General features: G+C 44.8%; 3 protein-coding genes across 3 annotated transcripts; 2 read left to right on the top strand and 1 right to left on the bottom strand.

Moving 5' to 3' along the window:
- Positions 1-6,197: 6,197 nt before the first annotated feature.
- On the bottom strand, positions 6,198-13,337 carry LOC124470336 (uncharacterized protein C18orf63-like). The gene is made up of 13 exons (XM_047024176.1): positions 13,207-13,337; positions 12,988-13,066; positions 12,350-12,406; positions 12,025-12,136; positions 10,863-10,904; positions 10,077-10,153; positions 9,881-9,981; positions 9,647-9,743; positions 9,471-9,556; positions 9,111-9,297; positions 6,797-7,486; positions 6,586-6,669; positions 6,198-6,514 (listed from the first exon to the last, which is right to left on the bottom strand). Exons 1-13 carry the CDS (start codon positions 13,335-13,337, stop codon positions 6,392-6,394), a joined length of 1,866 nt encoding a protein of 621 aa, XP_046880132.1. The 3' UTR covers positions 6,198-6,391.
- Positions 13,338-14,109: 772 nt separating this feature from the next.
- LOC124470497 (cytochrome b5) lies at positions 14,110-17,889 on the top strand. The gene is made up of 5 exons (XM_047024414.1): positions 14,110-14,447; positions 15,473-15,601; positions 16,093-16,122; positions 16,248-16,282; positions 16,498-17,889. The coding sequence occupies exons 1-5, from the start codon at positions 14,313-14,315 to the stop codon at positions 16,580-16,582; spliced, it is 414 nt and encodes a 137-aa protein (XP_046880370.1). The 5' UTR covers positions 14,110-14,312; the 3' UTR covers positions 16,583-17,889.
- Positions 17,890-18,900: 1,011 nt separating this feature from the next.
- ppp1r3g (protein phosphatase 1 regulatory subunit 3G) lies at positions 18,901-20,706 on the top strand. The gene has a single exon (XM_047024392.1). It carries the CDS (start codon positions 19,141-19,143, stop codon positions 19,972-19,974), a length of 834 nt encoding a protein of 277 aa, XP_046880348.1. The 5' UTR covers positions 18,901-19,140; the 3' UTR covers positions 19,975-20,706.
- The last annotated feature ends 762 nt before the right edge of the window (positions 20,707-21,468 follow it).

The following is a 21,468-nucleotide window of genomic DNA, read 5'->3' as shown; positions in this document are numbered from 1 at the left end:
GTTAAACTAAAATGCATTGTACACAAAACAGTGTGCTACGTTCTTCAAACACTCTGGTCGTGTCCTTTGCCTCTGCACCAAATGCCTGCACTGTGCTCTGCGCCCTACCTCAAGGTGAACAAAAAGCACATTTTTCATTGTGTCCCCGGCTTCACTTGTAAAAAATCTATGTGACAACATCAGGGTGGGAAAAGTCCAATCCACTGGGGACGAGTCAGCTTGAGAGGACACACTAAACCCCCTGTGTAAAATGAGTGTTTTTCTGTGCTGTGACATTCAGATGCCCTCTCCAGTAGTAACTGTGCCAGTGACTCAGTGTCCAGCCAGACCTAAACATTGATACCAGCAGCATCATAAAGCTGGCGTCAGGGCCTGATTTATAGGCCTCCTACCCTGACAGTAAACAGTGAAAATGCCACTCTCCTCTGTCGTAAGAAACGAGACGTGTAACAACTGTTAAAATGTTGACCTAGCGGAACATTAGTTACATTTAAACATTCTAGAATTAATGTGGGGGAGGTAGGGTCTGGAAAAAAGGTATTCCGTTGGCTGTATGTTTCAATAACATCAGAATCTGTGTAGTGTAGCTCTAGACGTTATACTGACAGAGAGAAGAAGATGGAACTAAGATGGATGGAAGAGATTTGAAAATGGAGCAAGTTTGAAACATCTGTCTTATTTCTCCCCAGATATCTGTTGTTTTATACAGTAACGGTGTAGAGACAGACCAGTGGAGCACACACACACACACAGTGACGCCACAGAGTGATACACACACACTGTGACACACACACAGTGACACACACACAGTGACACACACAGAGTGACACACACAGAGTGACACACAGTGAGGTCGCAGGCAGACAGCATACAGATGTGCAGGAATTGGGCCCGTTCTCCCCAACTCTTTCTGACCTCAACACATAGGGAAAGGTTAACTTTGGGGTGGGGGGGTGGGTGGGGGGGCAGTGAGGAAGCGGGAGAGAGGGGGAGGAAAGTTAGAGAGAGGAGTAATTGTTTGTAGCTGGATGTAGAGAACTGATATCACCATGAAACCTCGAGGTGATATATGTTCGGGGGCGGGCTAACCAGTCTCACATGGCCAGGCCGCTCCGGTCTGGGGCTCTTTAGCTCTGCAGATCTGGAAGGAATTATCTGAGTTCCGCCCAGAGCGCCTCTCCAGCTAAAAAGACACATATAAATCATATATTAATGTGTGTCACAACCCGCTATAACACCTCTCCCTTCTCATCGAAGATTCTTCTAGACTGTAGATGGGCCAATGTTCGTGTGCTGACATACCTATCCACAGAATTGGATGGATTGAATCTCTCTCTGCCCCCTCCCTCCCTCCCCCACCACTACACACACCTCTCATCCCCATGGGAAATGAGTCAGCCCTGCCAGGTGATTGCCTGGTCCCATGACCTAGAGATCAAAAGTCATGCAACTGTTGGTGTTCCGTTACTGTGCCCCCGAGGCAGGTATCCTCTGCTCAGCTCTGAAGTCGGGTTCTGGTCTGGTACCTGTGGTGGGCCCAGGGAGACTAGACCAGGGTTAAGGTTCACGAGGCCACAGCTGAAACACATTTCTTTCAATGAACTCTGAAGAAAATCTCTTTTCAATATGTACGCTGGACTCCATGGAGCCATTGGGTCGTTACGGCGATTTCACCAAAGGCGCTTCGAATTTGATTTCCTTGTTGCCTTGACAACGTGTGGTACATTCTAAAATTGAGCGCAGGTATGTGTACTGATATGCATCTCCTGTTTTCGTGGTTATATGTTTGTTATGACAACAGAGCTGAGAGCTAAGGAGATGATGTGAGTTGTTTTTCATCACTGTGAAAAATATTTCTGGTAAACTGTATCATAACATCAAATCAATTTAAGATCTCTATGTTAACTCTGTCTCCCCCCACATACATACACCCTTTTCAACTATCTCTCTCACCATCTCTGACCCCCCAGCCTTCCCCACAGTACACATTCTACACAAACAAGTAGCAGTGATGCTCACCATTTTCAATCAACAAAGTGGTTTCTTATCAACACAATTCATCATAAGGAAGAGTGCATGGACGCAAAGGGTAATTCATCCCAATAAGCAAAATGAGCTGTCTCAAAGACAAATTCATCTGCTCCTTCACATGATCCCTGGCTGAGGATGAGAGAGAATAAGTAAGGAGACCAAGGCCCTGGGCTTCTAATTAATCAACCTGACTGAATTACTGTTCAGACTATTTGAGAGAGTAGGAGAGAGAGAAAGTCTTCCCAGGGGACCTCATTAATTGAACCTAATCACATCCTCACATCCCACTGCTTAAGCGTTACATAAAGCTGTCAATATCAACGTACAAAACATTTGCTCCTCTTGAGAGGAGGCCTGTGGATGAACAGCTGTGAGGAACATTCTCCACAACACTTTGAGCTGGACAGGTGTTTCCCCTCCCGTCTGTTCCCAGGCAACAGGACCGTGCAAGCCCATTTCATACACATCAAACGCGTACATTATTGTGACATGTTCCCCAACACCTGTTCAATTACTTTGTGACCGAGTTTTAAATCCCGGCCACAGACTCACACAGGCGAGCTGAAGCCTGGACAGGTGCTTCTCCTCACAGTGAATGCTCTAAAGTTACCATTGAAGCAGACTCTACACACAGGCCCCTTCAGTGTGAATAATGGAAGTACCGTTGGAACTTCCTGGTTATGCGCTAGGTCTCACTCTTTCCTGCTTTCTGATTGGATGGGAATGGTATTTAATTGCTTTCCGATTGGACAATAATGAGTGTGCTGGCCTGAGGCCTGGCTGAGTGAGATTAACCTGCCGACGGCAACTGAGGATAACTAGATTTACAATCTGATAACCCCACAACCGCTGTGGTTAGGAGATAATCGTGACGGTGACGGTGCCCTTCCTTCTTTTACATCTCGCTGTAGAAAGGCGATCAGGGGGAAAGCATTCCCCTGGACTGGACCTTTTAGAGCACTTCGTTTTTCCCCCCGTCTGTCGTAGGGAGCTGAGGGAGGGTGATGAATTAGGTTGCGTTCCTGAACAAGGGGACTGGAACAGGACGGGAGCTTTTCATGGGAAAATACACTGGGTCTGTTTCCAAGTGACACTGGAGCATTAAGTACATGTTTTTCCTCCTCCGAAGAGAGAGGGGGTACTTTCTAAAGCAAATTGGGGTTTAAGGTTTTTGTAAACAACATTTAATGGATGTGCTCACAACATGGTAATGATTATATAAAAAATGGGACATTTTACCAATGCTATTTTTCCAGAGATATACTAAGAATTAAGAGTGGAGGAGAGGAGGAGGTAAAGAAATCATACACCCCTTCATTGGCTCTGTGGTTGAGAGGCAGGCGCCTATAATACATTCACCAAATGAGAAGCACTTTCCTCGTGGACAAAGCTTAATGAAGTTAAGGTAGCTCATATAGGGAACTGCTCGTAAAGCCAGCTGGGCCTCTCTTTTGAAAGCTTTCCCAAGACAGAAGTCTCAGAATCTGCCTTGATCACCAGAATCACTGCTGACATTCTAGAATTCACAGGGAGTTGATCAAGCTGCTGCAGTAACAAATACAAACAAACACACCTGTCCTGTCTTGTCTGTGTAAACAGCCAAAACACAATGGAACTATTAAGATGATCTTTATCTCTTCTAAGAGAGTTTGTCCTTGAAAAATAAAAAACTGCAGGTCTGGAAGACGCCCTGTCTCCACAACAACCCATCGGATGATGAAGAGAGAATGTCACCAGACAAGAGGCCAGCAGGTGATTGGCTCTCAGTCGCCTGAGCTCGAGTCCTGATTGGACCAAAGTGTTTCTGTCTGGTGGCCAGGACTACTTCTGTAGTCTATCCTTGCTCCAGATTCTAGGTCAGTCCACAGTGGGGGAAAGAGCTGTTTCGCTAAGCAACCAGCCAACTCAAAACTGGATAAAAAAAAGAAAAGTGTGCTTTAGAGAGACGGGAGAGAGAGGAGTTGAAAGAGATCAAGTGTTTAGTGTGAGGGACAGGTGTGGTGTAATACCAGCATAGATCACCACTTGCTGACAAGGCATGTCTACTATACTGAATACACACACAGACACACACAGACACTCACACACACACACGCGCAGAGCAGGGATCTGGGGGTGCAGACAAGTTGGACACAAACCAGTGGCCAGCATGAGGTCATGATGTCACCAACTGGGAATTCTAATCTTATGTACTCTGTTGGACATACACAGATCAAATTCACCACACCACATATTTAAATCACTGCCATCTGCACTGCTCCTGGAGTAAGCCAGTAACCAGAAGGTCTCTCTCACCATCTCACTCCATGTTACTGAAGATATGGCTATACAAGAAACAGGCAAATGTACTGGAATATGTTTCTTTGATTAGTGGTTGTTAAGATGTAGTAGGCATACTGTGTGTCCTGAATTTAGATGTGTACAAGCTCTGAGCACCAAAGAATTCTCTAGTGATCTCAAGCTCCTTCTGGTAAGCTGGATGTTCCTTTAACAAATATTTTTCTTTCAATAACCACGGCCCCAAAGCAAACAAAAACAGAGAATATTTAGACTATTTTCCATTCCGCTGGCTTTTAAAGATCCGGAAGCATCTTAAAGAACTACTCTCCAATGTGCATGTTTGGTGTGTGTGAATACAATACAAATAACAGGGATCAAAAGTGTGAGTGGTGGGGGCAGAAAGAGAGTGAGAAATAGAAAGAGGACAAGATGATACAAATAATTGACTTCCCAGCTAAAACTCGAGAAAAACGGGACGATAATAAACATAATACACTGCCATGACTACCTACAGAATATGATTCTCATGTGGAACCAAGTACAGTAATCCCTCAGCAACACTATTTACACACACACACACACACACACACGCACGCACACACACACACACACACACACACACACACACACACACACACACACACACACACACACACACACACACACACACACACGCACACAGAGTGGGATTCTTTACAACCTGACCCTAGACTGTTCCACTCCACTGCACCCCTTAATATGGGGCCCTGGCCAGGCCTCTCTCTCTACCTACTCTCCACTCTGCTCTGCTGCTTTTCAAACACATGAAACGTCTAGATGAAAACCCAGACACACCTTCAGCTACACTATTTACACACACACGCACACACACACACACACACACACACACACACACACACAGAACAACGGCCCCAATACCTCCCAGACAGAAACAGAGGAAAATATCAGACCATGGATGTTATGGTATTTGTAGGTGAAATGGTGAATTGACAGTTCCGCAGTATATTTAGAAGTTTCTGACTGACACTAATGAGTGCTTTGCCTGAGCAAAAAGGATCAAAGGGCTCTCACACACACACAAACACACCATGATGAGACAGTGATGAGACTTGACTAGCCATGAACCCATGCATTAGACTACAGAGGTGACTGGTAACATTGTAGGAGTTTGTATGTGTGTGTTTTAGGGGTTCAAAGGTAACGAGGCTGCACCCCCAGGGCTGAGAGAGCAGAACATTCCTCCAGCTGAGCTCACAAGCGTGCCGAGTCATGCTCTGACCCCAGACACAAACACACACACACACCTCAAGCTGTGGTGTCATCTCACACACCTGCGGATGTGTTTCTGTGTGACAGGAAACCGAACCTGATGCCACAGAGTCTCCTGAAACAGCTTTCTCACTGTTACAGATATACTCAGAGCATACTCACATAGCCACGGCACTAACGATTAACAGTTCGCTTCCAGAACAAAACAGCTCGGAGAAGACGGTAGAACGGAGAGAGAAACGGGCAGGGTCTGTTTCTTATTACCGTCTTTGATGTTTGAGAGAAGTGCCCTCGCTTCTCCCTAACCCTGCCGTACCTCCACACCAACAGCACCACCAGTGAAACCAGGAGGAAAGCAGGCTGATCCTAACCTCCAGTGACCCGTGTCTGAACACCACGCTTCCTTCTATCTGGAGAGGCCATTAAAACTACTGGATGAATAAATCATGAGAGGGGCTGCTGTGCAGTAAGGCTGGCCCCCTTGAAAGACTTAGAGGCTGGGAGGCTGTTGATATGGGAGAGAGAGAGAGTGAGAGAGAGAGACATGAGAGATTTTGGGAGTTGTGATGAAAGTTAAAAAGGGAATATTTTCATAAGTTTGACTCAGTACTGTGTGATAGTTGGAGACGGACAGGACTAAGGAATGCCACACACACACACAAACAACAACTAAATAACAAGATGTGGCCACCAGATAATAACACCCCTTTATCAATTGTTCATTGTTTAAATAAGTAGGTGATGACATATAAGTAACAAGTAAATACAGCAAACTGTAACAAAGAAGGAGTAAAACAACCACCAACATGACTTAAGCTTCACTCAGGATGCCCATGACCTTTGACACCAGCTCATTCTTCCTGTCCTTGGATCGCACAGTCACGCCCCTTTCCCTCAACCAAGCCTGCAGAGTAGCTGTGTTGACCTTCGACAGCTACAGAGAGAGAGATATAAACAGTTAAATAGTCCCTCCCTCCCTCCCTCCCAGGTGTTAGGGCCTGGTACCTGGTTGCTCCTGGCATACTTCTCCACATCCACATCCTGGACTGAGGGCTTGGCCTTCTTAGGCTTTGACTCAAACCAGTCCCCCTGAAATATGAGATATCACACTTTAGGATAACACAATGGGCCTAACCCCAACATTGAGTGTGTGTGTTTGTATCTACGTGTGTGTACATATTGGAGGGGATTTTCCCATCCCAAAAGTTATCCCTACCCCTCTGTTGCTTGGAATATCAGCAGGCCCCAGTGCTGCAGGTGGAGGTAGAGTATGGAACTGGGCTCCTCCAGCCCCAGACACATACACCCCACCTGGGGGAACACCCTGGCTGGATGGGGCCCCTTGGGTGGGGTGTGGAGAGCCCCCTCCCAGCTGGGGACGAGGGGTGAAGCGAGGGGTGGATGCTGACAGAAGCTGTGAGGAGGAAGAGGAGGACCAGGAAGGAGTTGGTCTCTTGTGGGAGGAAGAGGAGGACGAGGAAGGAGCTGGTATCTTGCGGCCTGGAGATGGTCCTCCAACATGTTGGGATTGTTTTTTCTCAGCCAGCAACTGGGTGACGTTGACGTGTCTGGTTAGCGACTTGTTCTTGAAGATGGGCACTATTCTAGCCCCTGCTTCCTGGGGGGGTCTGCTGGAGCGAGGATGAGCAGAGGAGGGGTAGAGAGAAGAGAAGGAGGAAGCCCAGGCCTGGGTTTGGTTTGTTTGTGTCCTTGGTCCAGCAGAGTGGTCCTCCAGGACTCTGGTCTGGCTGGTATTTCCCTGGTCCAGGTTGTGACCTCCATCACTACACCTGGCCAGAGGCTGAGACCCGAAGGAGGGCTTCACAGATCGGGCTGCAGGGAGCTGGGTCAGGACGGGGCGGCTGGTTGACTTGGTGGTCAGGTTGACTGGTTTACCACTTGACATCTGGAGACAAGGGTGGGGGGCGGGGGGGTTGGGAGTGAGCAAGATGGAGAAAAATATTGTAAGTTAAGAGTAGCAAAAGAGTTTGAGATAGAGTCTAGAGTGTAGACTTTACTGTAAGTGACATGAAGGATTCTCCCACAACACTTGAACACATCAACGCTTATCACCTCACAGTGTTTCCCACAGATTAGAAAGCTATATGTGGCGGGGGGGGGAGGGGGGGGGGGGGGTGTTGTTTCATGTCAGACCGGGGGGGGGGGGTCGAAATAATTCACAAAATCAATCAACAACAACAAACAAATAATTTCTGCATATGCAGGTAGCGACGCTGCATACAGGGTGCTAAATAACTATTTAACTGGTCGGCTCCATGACGCCGGGTAAGTAGCTAGCTCTTGAAACTTCTCACCAAAACAACGAAGGGGAACCTTCGATTAAGACATGTCCGTCGGTACCTAGCGAAAAGTAGCCTCAACTTTCCTAGACCTTTAGCTACGGCACTAATGCTGAAGGCTCGCTGATGTAGCTGTCGGTCTCACTAGAACGGCGTATGCATCGTTGCTAACGTGTGCTGACGTAGTGACTGTGTGTGTATGTGAGAAAGACGCGTGCGTGAAAGAGACGGAGGGAGAGCAGGGAAAGGAAATGCAGCTGAACGAATACGCTGCGTGTTTTTACCTAAATAGCGATAAAAAAAAATGTTTACGAAACGCAATGTGTGGCGGCCGGTGTTGATTCTGTGGCGCACCGCCACAAATTAGTCTATGTGTGGGAAACACTGCCTCAACCAAACCCCGCAGGACTTGCATCACCTCCAAAATATCAACATTCATCTTCATGCAAGCCTGTGCACGTCTTTCTGCTCAATTAACTGCCTTATACTTGGCAAGTCTGTGTGTTAGTGGGTGCGTTTCTCTCTCAGCCCTATCAGTAATATCTGCGTCAGCTCATCGGAGACTAAGAGCCTCTCCAATCAGCTCCCAGATCGTTCATCAGACTGTAGTAACAGTCTGTAACAGAGAGCAGCCAGCTTCTGCTGGATTCAGGCCCCAGTGTATGTGTATGTGTGAGTGTGTGTGTGTGTGTGTGTGTCTGTCTGTGTGTGACCTATAAGGCTACAGTCCATGTATGACCTCACCAAGTAGGGGAGAGTAAGAACTCCCTCCTCTCTTTCTTACTATTTCTCTTGCTCACACAGTGTATGTTCCTGCCTCTCTCTTTATCGCACTCTCACTTCCTATCCCAGAGCCCCCCCCCTCAGCCCCCCTTTCTGCTCGAACGATCCACCTAGATTAAGCAAATAAATCACCAGAGGTGGGAGCAGAATTATCTTTCCCTCGCTAGCTAGCTAGCAGTCTGTCTGTCCATCTATCTCCTCTTTCCCTCTATCTCTTTCTCCCACTCTTTCTCCTCTCATTCTCCCTCTCACTGTCTTGTTTTCACTTTTACCCCCTCACACGGACTACAGTGAGGCACCCCGGTGCTATACTGGCTTTTATGTAGGGTTTTAATGGCTGTGTCGACTGGCAAGCGGCAAAGATGTAAAAAATGAACTTCTAAGTAAGTCGAACAGAACAGTAGATGCTTTGTGAATGTGTGTGTACCCATGTGTGTGTGTGTGTACCTGTGCAGAGGCCGTGCTGAGCAGTGTGTTGGTGTGGTAGCAGGGCTTGCTGGTCATGCGAACAGAAAAGCCACAAATGCTGTGTAGCTTGTCCCTTAGATCTGAGGAGAAGGTGCCTAGCGCCCTCTGCAGGTCAGTCCTGGGACAGCGCTGCACTGGCCCACTTCTGATGCAGCTCAGGGGGTAGCTGGGGGTAAGGAGGGCAGTTAAGGAGACACAGGAGATAGTGGACAAAGGTTCTTTAAAATGTTTGAACTCTTCTTCTCAGCGGAGCGGAGGGGAGCAGGTAAGAAAGATGGAGACGATGATCTTAATGTATTCATTCATCTCTCCGTCGAGGACTGCAGTGGAGGTGGATACGTGAAGAGCCTTTGTCCCACCAGTTTGAAGTAGACGCTGCAGTACACAACGTCCTGCTCAGGAAACTGGGGAAGACGGTAGCCATACTGGAAAACACAGCAACCCACAGACTCAGGTCAGGAGAGACAGAGCACAACGGAGTGAGACAGTTTGTGTGTGTGTGTGTTGAGACCCACCAGACTACTCCAGTGGTTGTGGAGGTCAGCGTAGCTCTGGAAGGGGCAGTCTCTTGGCAGCTGACGACTGATTCTCACTATCTGTCCTTTCTTCATGCTAGAACACACACACAAACACAATTGTACTAATAACTGCATTGAACACAATGCAGAAAGACTTACTATAACCATTAGGAGCTTCTGAAGATATTCCTTGGATAGCTCCAGTACCCTAACCACCTCTGCTACACTGACCTGGGTAAGATGTAGCACCAGTTGTTAGGGGTTTGAACCACAGAGTCCGGCTGGGACAAGAACTTCCTCAAGACAAGAGGAGGAAGCTCAAAGTCTTCTAGCTGGAAACAACAGAGGAACAATCAAAACGTGTAAATCTATGAGTGGTGTGGTGTGGTGGTGTGGACGTGTGGTGGTATGGTGGTGTGGTGCTTACTCTGGCTGGGGGGAGTCTGACAGTGTTGGCCTCCACACTGACACACAGCTGGCTCTCGTTGGTGTTAAGCTCCATCACTGGACAGGGGAACACATGCAAAGGCTACAGTATAGGACGACATTACTGTGTAGTACAGGACGACATTACTGTGTAGTACAGGACGACATTACTCTGTAGTACAGGACGACATTACTGTGTAGTACAGGACGACATTACTGTGTAGTACAGGACATTACTGTGTAGTACAGGACGACACTACTCTGTAGTACAGGACGACATTACTGTGTAGTACAGGACATTACTGTGTAGTACAGGACTACATTACTGTGTAGTACAGGACATTACTGTGTAGTACAGGACATTACTGTGTAGTACAGGACAACATTACTGTGTAGTACAGGACATTACTGTGTAGTACAGGACGACATTACTGTGTAGTACAGGACATTACTGTGTAGTACAGGACGACATTACTGTGTAGTACAGGACATTACTGTGTAGTACAGGACGACATTACTGTGTAGTACAGGACATTACTGTGTAGTACAGGACATTACTTTGTCGTACAGGACGACATTACTGTGTAGTACAGGACATTACTGTGTAGTACAGGACATTACTGTGTCGTACAGGACGACATTACTGTGTAGTACAGGACATTACTGTGTGTGTGCATAATTGTGTGTGTTTTTCACTCGTGTGAAGAGGAAAGCCCTGGTTTGTATCTTGGTAGATCCTTTGCACACAAACACTAACAGATACAGATACACACACACACACACCTACCAATGGCATTGAGCCTCCCAGACTCAGACAGGAAATCCCTTCCTAGAATCCGGAGAAGAGATGTGTATACAATGAGTATTGCACCACACAGTGGCCATTTTGCAACATAACTTAGTCCATGTGAGTTTTAGAACAGGAAGTTACAGTAGGAAAAGAAAAGAACTGAAAGTGTGTGTTTGCGTGTGTACTCCAGCATTAAACAACCTCCAACTAACTTTAGATATGAACACACAGTGTGAAATAAAACAGTTGGGGGACGTGTGTGTATATACAGCTCTGAATCCCCCGAGTGTGAGCTGAAGTCAAGTACCTCACATTGACACAGGACTCCCACCTCAGACCTGCTCAGCTCTGGCAGCATTGGACACACTGTGTTTTTGAGCGTAATATTCCTTTAGTTAGAGACTAAAGTTAACCTTGCTCCTGTTAGTGAAGGCTACAACAACTGGACTGACACGACAAGGTTGAACTGCTGTGTGTTTATCCAGGGTGGCTGCTTATTCTGCAACGCAACAATATCTTACCATTTAAATAAAATTTAAAAAATTACAAAATCCAAACGAGTGTCTCAATACATCTACTAGAAATCAAGTGTTTTTTTATTGAAGCTGAAGTTTAATGAGGAAATAGAGGAATAAAATGATAAAAGAAAATAGGAACAAGTTGTTTGAGAGAGGTCTGGGAGCTTAAATCTCAACAACATGGTGCTATCTACTGGGGCCAAGGTGAAGGTGAGGCATGACACACACATCTGCACAGTCACTCTGATCAAAAACCAACACACGCACGCACACACAATCATTATACAGAGAGCAAGATAAAGTCAGAGAGAGAGAGAGAGAGAGAGAGAGAGAGAGAGAGAGAGAGAGAGAGAGAGAGAGAGAGAGAGAGAGAGAGAGAGAGAGAGAGGGAGAGAGAGACCTTTGAAACCACTAAAACAAATCAGTTTTGTCAGTCTTTCACCTAGACAGTTTGTAGAGGAAGGATTCTATAGGTCAACAGCTATACCAAAGGCACACTAACTCACTGACCCAGTCGCTCATTCTCTTAGTCCCTCCCTCCCTCATTCCTTCCTTTCCTCTATCCATGTGTTCCTCTCTTTCTCTCATCCTTAATCCCCAGTGATTTGTGCTCTAGTCTACAACCGTCCCGGTAGACTTACCGGCCAGGAGGTACTGCCCTGCCTTGTTCCAGTCAGGAGCCAGCCTGGCAGGGAGGGAGTAGGACAACCCAGCCTGGAGGGTGGAGGGGTGAACCCTCTGAGGAAGGCTCATCTAGACACTCACACACAAATACATTTAAAATACTGTGGACAATGGGTTAGGGTTACGCGCACAATTATATTTGAGCTATGCATAGGCCATGAAGTGGAAAAGGTTGGTATTGACTGACGTAAAATGAAAAGTTATACAGGATGTGAAAGAATTCTCAGTTAAAAGTTTAAGACTATTGTGCAATGTGCAAAGCAGTTAACTAGCCTAACTCACCTGTAGATTGTGTCTCCGTACATAAGTTTGGAGAACTTCTCTCTTGTAGAAACTGATCTGAAAGGTAAAGATGGGAGATTATAAATACTAATAATGTGAATGTGATATGAAAAGATACAAGGAACACAGCTTTTAAGGAAAAAGCACAGTATGACGCTAATAATAGACAGCCGATCATTATCTAGCCCTCGTGTATGTGCGTGAGTAGAGCTTCGGCTTCAGTCACCAGAGTATGCTTGGAATGCAGACTGATAATTTGGACTCACAGGAGGCATGCCTCTGGTAAGGATGTGTAGACATGCACACAACTCCACACACACGCAACTAAACGTTTACAATCTGATTGTCGCGCAATAGCAGAAGTATTACATCAGGTCGTTGGCTGGCTCGCTGGCTGAGCGATTGACAGAATATTATCTATCACCAGGGGCGCTACCAAAAAGTTTGGGCCCCATAAAGAGATTGCAATCCCACCACCCCCAGCCCTCGCATTTTGGTTATGTCCATTTTTTTAATTCAGCACGTTCATTCTAAGCTTTTCGAGGCCCCCTAAGTCTCAGTCCCACACTTTGACACCTAAAGCTAATTATGTTGGTCAGGATTAGACACCATAGTATAGTTTTCTAGTAGCTGCTCACCGCCATAACAACTAGGATCTCTCCATAATAATCCAACACAGGAGACGCCAAGATCTCAGAGTACAGCAACAGCAGCTCTCTAGGAAAAACAGGATTATCTTTATAAAATAATCATTTCAATAATGTTCATTCTTCGCATGCATATGAGCAGTCATGATGGGATAGAGAGATAGAGACCGAAAGTGGGATAGAAGATAAGTTAGATTCAGGTTTTCTCACCTGCAGGTCTTCACCTGTGTGTTCCTTAGCTCCTCAACATCCTCCACCTGCACAGTCACAATCACGCTGCACAGCTTCCTCAAGTCAGGCAGACTGACAAAGAACAGTGCCTGGTCCACGCCAACACTCATCTCTTTACTTAAGTTATGTAAAGACAGTTGTATACAAGACAGAAAAACAAGAATTAACATCTAGTCTAAGCCATCTTCCACTGAGTGTAGAGTTTTCTTGGTATCAAAGTGATTTATTACGAACAGTGGCGCTAATTAGCATGCACACTAGCTAGGCTAGCTACTTTCCAGGGAAACATTTTGATTCACGACAACTGAAACTTGCGTCTTTATGCTTTTAAATGACAAGTTGCAAGCTACAGTTCAACATAGGCCTACGTTTTTTGTAAAAGTTGCCCGAAGTAGACTATTATTATTAACTTAATTATTTAATTAATTTGTATTACAAAATACAAATAAACAACTAACCACTGGCCAGTGACACACTTTACAGATGTCAGACCAAACTCAAACATTTTACCATCTCTTCCCGCCAAACTTTGGTAGGCGCCGGTGACTGTAACTCGCACGTGTCACATAATGAATTGTTGTCAGTGGTGTATTTTGATAAACTATTTGTATAATACTAGTAAACGACTGCACTTAACGTAATGTAAAAATGTAATGTAGCAGATTTAAAAAGAGAACCTGGCCACATTGTAGGTTTTACATTGCATTGATAATAGGTGTTTGTCACTCGACATCGCGTGAGAAACAGCTTCATTTTTTTCTCAATCAGATGAACTGTAATGCACTTTATCCCAGTAGTTGCCCAGCCTCTGCCTAGCAATGAACAGACTGGCACGCCTGTCCACCAATACGAAGCTCCATAGAAAGGTTATTGCAATCTCTTGTGTTCTGGGAAGGACAATGGGAGGTTCCTAAATCGTGCTAGGCGCTGCAGTTGTAACTTGGGTCCTCCTTCACAATCTAGGTTAAATGTTGCAGCGAAATTTCTATCACTACATCGAGATATTCGTGACGCGGATCATTTCACTGATCGCTTCAAAAAGTACTTCGTGCCGTACATTAAAAGGTATAGTATAGGCTACCCAGATGGAGGAAACTGCCGAAAATGGTCATCCTGTCAAATACTATCGGCTGTCAGAAATCGAGGAGCGAAATACGTTCAAGTGTACATGGATAATCATACAACACAATATCTATGATGTGACACAATTTCTGGAAGAGGTGAGACAACTTGCACTACAAACACTTTATTATTTCAGTCAGGTGGTTTAGGCGACGCTGAAATATTAGTAAACAAAACATGTATCGATAATCCCTTTCATTGCCATGTCGTGAATGTTTGTTCAAGAAACAAGAAACAGGTTAAAACATTATTTCTTTTTGCCAGGAAACAATATGAGAAAGCTACAGATGTGAAGTTGAAGGCCGAATGTCGTAATATGCGTGTCACAAACGTTGACCTCCTGGTAAAGTTCAAAATAAGTAGCCTAACTAAGAAGGGGGGAGGTGCTTATTGGTTTGAAAGAAAAATAGTTTAAGGTTAGACAGTATCAACCTCCATTGGAACATCAGTGAACAACTTAGACCGGGCTTCGTGTCATGCCTGTTAAGTTGCAGCCTACTTAAATGTTACGGATTCGAATTCGAATGGCTCCTTTCTCCCTCTCAGTGCTAGAGTGCAGTTGAGGACAGTATACCCCCAACAACACGGTATTAACCAAACTACAATTCCCAGATCCCCAAACCAACTGACCGACACCAAGCTACAAAACATTCCCCTCCACTAAACTACATGTGACGTCCATTTAGGGTACTTTTTTCTCCAGACTTTCATTAACTAGGACATTTACCAACACCCTCACCTCTCCTCCAATCCAAACCCAGATTTGATGGCAATGATTAATATACATGGGTAAGCAAGAGGTAGATTGCCGATCCTTCACCCAAAGCATTTTATCTGACCAAAGTAGACTGGCCCCTGACATACTAAATTTCACCTGTACCATGGAAATCCTGGAGTTTGAGACTAGAAAAAGAGATTCGACAGCATAGTAAGCAAGAGCATGATGATTAATTGTATTGATTTCAACATATATTCAAAACGTTCTAACAAATATATTGGAAATAAAGTCCAACAAAACATATCAATCATACCATTACAACACAGTACAAACAACACACCTCAGAACTTAGGCCGTAGAAACCCTAGATTCCTTATTTGTGTTATTACCCACCATGCCTTGCAGCACCCAGGTGGCGAGGAAGTGTTGCGTGAGCATGGGGGCGGGGATGCCACGGAGAGCTTTGAGGACGTGGGACACTCGTCAGATGCCAGGGAAATGGCTGCCAGCATGGTCATTGGTGAACTGCATCCTGTAAGACACTTCAAACTGTGGGATACACCTCTTTCTCTTTATCCCATTTTCTCACTTCCCTCTGTCTCCCCCTCTAGTTCTCTTTTCTTCCTCCCTCTCCCTCCTCTCTCTGCCCCCTTTAAACTGTGTCTCATATAAAAGGTATATAAGGTCTCAAACTCAAAACATTGACTGTCCGCTCTTACTGTAAAGGGGATATAGAGGTCACAGGTTCAAATAACCCTTGTACTGAACGTCGCTTTGGATAAAAGCATCTGCTAAGCGAAATTAATACCGTATTTTAACATTTGAAAGCATAAACATGAATTCATTATTCAACACTTTCTTGCTCTCCACCTTCCGTCACTCTCCCCCTTTTCAGCAGTCTGCTTCATCTCAAGTTTCCTGATGTTTCTTCTCTGTCCTTCACAATCCTCTTCCTCCCTCTCTCCCATCTCTCTCTCCCACTCCCCCATCTCTATACCTCTCTCTCACATTTGTTTTTGTTACAGGATGACAGACCAAAGATTGCTAAACCACCCGTAAGTAAAAAACAGACAAACATACATTTAACTTATTACAACTGGTAGTTTGATGTCACATAGTTCAGCTCATTACTAACAAACCAACTCACATAGTTGATATTTATGTTGTCCATTTATTCCAGGATTCAATAGTGACAACAGTTAAGGAAACCCAAAGGTACCTTAAAGTTTTCTGCAACTATTTATTTTCACCACTTTCCTGTTTTAAAACCACTTTCAAAGTGTTTTTCATTAGCAATATCAACGTTGCAAGAGATTCTTTCTCTCTCTCTTCAAAACAATGACACACCTTATCTGATGTATCTGTATTGAGATTACGTTGTTTCTGACAGAGAACACTGAAATCTGACTTGTTGTTCCCCTTCCCGCCAGTTGGTGGAGCAACTGGGTCATTCCTGGTCTGGTTGCAGCCATTGTCACAGTGTTGTACCGCATGTACATGGAAAAGGAACAGTGACATTGTTTTTCAGCGCCATCATCACAACACGTCAATCAAACTCATAGATGTGCAGACGGACAGGTACATTGGCCAATTAGGAAGCCCGGTGGCGCAGGACGAGGTGTGGATATGTGTTCCAGCCCAGCATTAACTGCAGCTCTGACCCCAGTCACTGATTAAACCACTCATTCATCTGAGTTGCTGGTTCTGGTGTTGGTGCCATGGGCTTGAATAGAGGCATTCAGTCTGTGTACACTTGTAAGACCAGGACTAGGGGCCAATCACTAACAACTTTTTGCGTCTCGGAAATAATTGTGTAGATAAAGGCAACATTTCTATGTGCCTCCTAGAAAGTTAGAAGTACAATTTTTGGCCATACACCTCATGGCTTTCCATCTTTCTCTGCTCCATGAGCACCAGTTTCTATGAGCAAGAACTAGAGGCTAGGAAATAGGATTAACTGAGACCCTAGTTTTTTTTCTCCATAGCGTCCAAGATGGATCGGTTGTGATGTCACCACTTTCTTTAGGACTGTAGGTTATTCAGCCTGCAGACAAATCTATAGTACCCTGAAATAAATGTATGCTAATCCTCCAATTATGCAGCATTGTGCTATCGTTAATGAAGGCTCTTGTTTATGTTGTCCTGTTGAAGTTGATTTATATTTTACAGTAAACAAATAAATACTAATATTTTGGTAAATTAAATATATTATAATTATTATAAAACTGAAAGGAGGGGGGTACAGCTTAGTGGTTAGAGCACTTGACTGCAGAACAAGAGATGGCTGGTTAAAACCCACTATTCTGTATCACTTTGGCGATTAAATGAATACATTATCTTATCAAATGCAGAAAAAACATGCAAAAGCCGTATTCATACAAAAGCTATTATTGCTCATAACCAGCAACAATCCCAGAGTAAGATACTTTAGCAAAAATCTAAACAGTGAAATGACAATAACTACTGGGTACTTCCTTTAACTCTAACATTCCATATGACATTTGATCAGACGTGTGTGAATGAGGCGGATGTTTCATAGGAAGCCTTCACAGTTGCAGGCTAAATAGGCTTACTGAAATGACCAAGGCTGGGTTTCCCATATTTGCTAAGAAGATAGCGAATCTGGGAAACCCGGCCCAACTATACTCTGGCCCCTATAGTAATTGCCCCTGACAAATACTGTACAGCATGTTGGGTTTAAATGAAACGTGTTATGGATTCACCTGCTCAAAGCTGCTAATCATCCCCTGTAAGAGACATGGGTGTACAGACATTTTACAGATTTGTTTTTACAATAAAGTGATTTATGATACGTAAGTTTAGTTTGGTGTACTGTTATTTGTTTAACGTTTTCTTGAGTTAAGTACGGAAAACTGTTTAATCACGACGTCCACATTTTGGAGATTTTTTGAGAATAAACATTTGGCGATATGAAATTATCATGAGATAACCCTAGTGCCATGTGCTGTGAATGAAGACTTCGAGAGCTCCATCTGGTGGACAGGTTGACTATTATCATGAGGGGCCGTTTAGGAAATACACAACACATTCACATATGAAACGTTCGCAAATGTTATCAACCTTTCAAAATTTAACGTTTTAAATTTTATTTTAACCCTTTATACGAAATTATTTTTCAAAAGTATTTTTCCAAATAATCTTTTCAACCTTTCAAAAGTTTTTTTCTAAATATATTTAAAAAAATATTTTTTCAACTTTCCGTTTCATGTGTCTGCGAGCATTTCACATATGACCATATCACATATTTTTCCTGACATAACGATAATGCAAACTCTAATAAACTCAAGCAACTATCTAACATAATATGGTAATGTACTGGCCTTTCATACGTAGGCCTTTACGTTAGGCCTACACCATTGCCACAGAGACAAAAAGTCAAGTTACGGTTATTGGAAAGAGCGGTGGTGACGACATAAAGGACAGCATTGCGTAGACTCGAGGACATCTGCTGTTGTTCACAAATATGACCACGAGCTGCACCGGCCAAAAGTGCTGACAACTCAAACAACTAACCACAATCTCGTGGGCTGTGAGATGCGCGGCCAAGAGGGTCTTTATTGACAGTGTCATTTGTGACGCACCTGTCGAAGCACAGTAGCCTTGCGGTGCAATTATGTAAGAGGATTTGTTTAGATTTCCCAATTGAAGTGGATCAAGTTAAAATTATCTATACATGAATATTGTATTTGACAGTGTCACTAGTCTACTTATCATAAATATCCAATGTGATTGAAATGATCAATTATTGCAAAAACTATGAATAATCTATCTAGCAAACATTGGGTACAGGTGTAATTGTGATGAATGGATCACTAAAATGATTGATGGATTTATTATCTAATAATAAACGTGTAATAATGAAGCCTGGCATGAGAGTTGTTTGTAAACTTACATTACGTGGCACTGACGTATTATGATGACAGATGGCTGTGTACAGGTTGTTAATATTGTTTGGTTTACAAGGTGGGCGTGTCTCGTGAGAGAAAAGTTCTAACCAGGTCTCTTCGTCTTTCCAAGCTCATAAGGTGGATAACGACGGCGCGCTGCCAAATATGTCCGAGTCAACTCTCCGGCATTCTACCCAACTGGCTGTTCAACCATCAGAGGGGGCCATGCTGTCAGTGAGCAGCGAAGAACCGGCAGAGAATGGGGAGGATTTGAAAGATTTGTCAGAAACGGAAGCGTGCGAACTTTACGTGAAAGACAGGAGAAGAGCGAAGTCTCTGCCGGCCTATCCAGACCAAGCCACACTTTTTGAGGATATCGCGAATAACGGTCGAAAACGAGTTAAGTTTGCGGATTCAATGGGTCTGGATCTGGCAAGTGTGAAGCACTTCAGCACAGCAGAAGATCCAATGATCCCCTCCAAAGTTCTCTCGAGGCTGCAGAGTTTTCCCCCGCAGCAGGAGCGCGAGTTGCTTGGGGACCTGTGCTCAAACTTTAAATCCGCCCTGACCATGGACCGTTTCGTACCTACGTTCAAGATGCCAGCGGAGGCGGTGGATTTCGAGGCGAGGGTACTGCAGCGTCACGTCACATTGGAGAAAATTACCATCACCCAGTTTGATGTCCGTGGACACATTCGGACCGATACTCACAGTTCCTCAAAGAGGGACGTTGGGGTGAGATACACTTTCAACAACTGGCTCTCCCTTGTGGATGCACAGGCGATGGTAGTAACCGGGGAGGAAACAGGGATGGTCGGTGAGCGTTTTACCTTCATGATGTACACACCCCCGTTCCTCGACCCAAGTTCCTCGGTTCACTTTGCAGTCTACTTGAGGAACGACCAGGGCGAGTTTTGGGACAACAACGACGGTCAGAACTACACCTTAAAGTACAACTGCGTGCCAACGTGTGACAGCGCGGTCTTCCATGCCACCTGAGGCCCGTGCGTAAAGTCCTACACAAAACGCGAAATTCATGCGTAAAAGTCATCTTTCTCGACCCAGCTCACGGATGGATCGATCTTTTTATCCCTTTACTATTAAAGTCATCTGTTGATTTTTGATTGACATGTACCCTCATCGTATTCTTATCAAAGTGGTATTGTGTCCGAAGGCCTATCAGACTGAGGCTAAATCGGAGTAATTCATAATGATAAACAAGGGCAGTCACTGCTGTCCAATTTGACTCAAACCTCTACCTTCAGGACTGTGATGGGATGGAATTGAAGTGTAACTATTGTACATAGTGTTTTTGGCTTCACTGGCCTCAGAGGAAAATGAAACAGAACAACATGCCTCTGTGTATGTGTGCCTTTCCCTGTATTTGTGTTATTGTGTGTGTGTGTGTGTGTGCAGCCCTGTGTTTATGCTAGCATTATAAATTGCCTACTGGCAGCCTGATTGGTAGGAAGTAGGCCAAGAGGTATAATAGATATTTCTGTGTTTGTATTATAGTACCAGTAGCAGTATGACACCCACAATATGTATACATGGTGAACATGAAACACAGGAAGAATGATCTCGCTATTGTGTCCTTTTCATGACAAACCACGTGTTTGTTATGTCATGAAGTGTGTAATGTATGTGATGAGCTCAGCCTGTCCCTGTCCCTGTCCCTGTCCCTGTCCCTGTCCCTGTCCCTGTCCCTGTCCCTGTCCCTGTCCCTGTCCCTGTCCCTCTCCCTCTCCCTGTCCCTGTCCCTGTCCCTGTCCCTGTCCCTGTCTCTGTCCCTGTCCCTGTCCCTGTCCCTGTCCCTGTCCCTGTCCCTGTCCCTGTCCCTGTCCTCCCAAGCCCTGGAGCAGTCTCACAGACCAAAGTCCTGATGACAACTGTTTAGTTTGTCGATGGAAAAAAAGAGGAAGAGGGAGGGTTAGGGTTAGATGATAGAGAAACAGTGAGAGAGCTACAGGATAAAGTGAGACAAAAGAGAGAGCTATTGAGAGACAGAGTTCTCCACAGACCGATTTGCAAGGAGGGCAGCATTTCTGGTCATGGAATGTTCTGTCTCCATGTTTACAACACCTGGAGTTTCTAGCTTACTGTTAGTAAGTTACTGATACTCTCTACACTGACTGTTCCTAAATATAAACCCCCCATAAAATGAAATCCACTAAGCCATCATCATGCTGACCCGCCTTCCCCACAGTGCCCTGCTTCTCCTCATCTCTCCTCACTCAAAAGAACAAGGCTATTGTTTATTGAGGTTTTATTTATCTTTACTACGATGGCAAATCTGTTTTCCAGTTCCAATGCTTTGGGGTTAGCTCTCTGTGGAACACGGCCATGTTGGTGAGAGAGAAGGGCCAGACAGGAAGACACCAGCCCATCACTCTTACATCAGGCGGAGGTTTAGGCAACTGTGTAGTGTTGCCTAAACCCCCGAGTGTAGTGTGCTTTTGTGCGTTCTCTTCTGTTTGAGCAACCTTTGGAGGT

Source organism: Hypomesus transpacificus, chromosome 8 (assembly GCF_021917145.1).
Source record: "Hypomesus transpacificus isolate Combined female chromosome 8, fHypTra1, whole genome shotgun sequence".
Classification (NCBI taxonomy): Eukaryota; Metazoa; Chordata; class Actinopteri; order Osmeriformes; family Osmeridae; genus Hypomesus; species Hypomesus transpacificus.
Note: the sequence above shows the minus strand (reverse complement) of the source record. Positions and strands in the feature narration are given on the sequence as shown.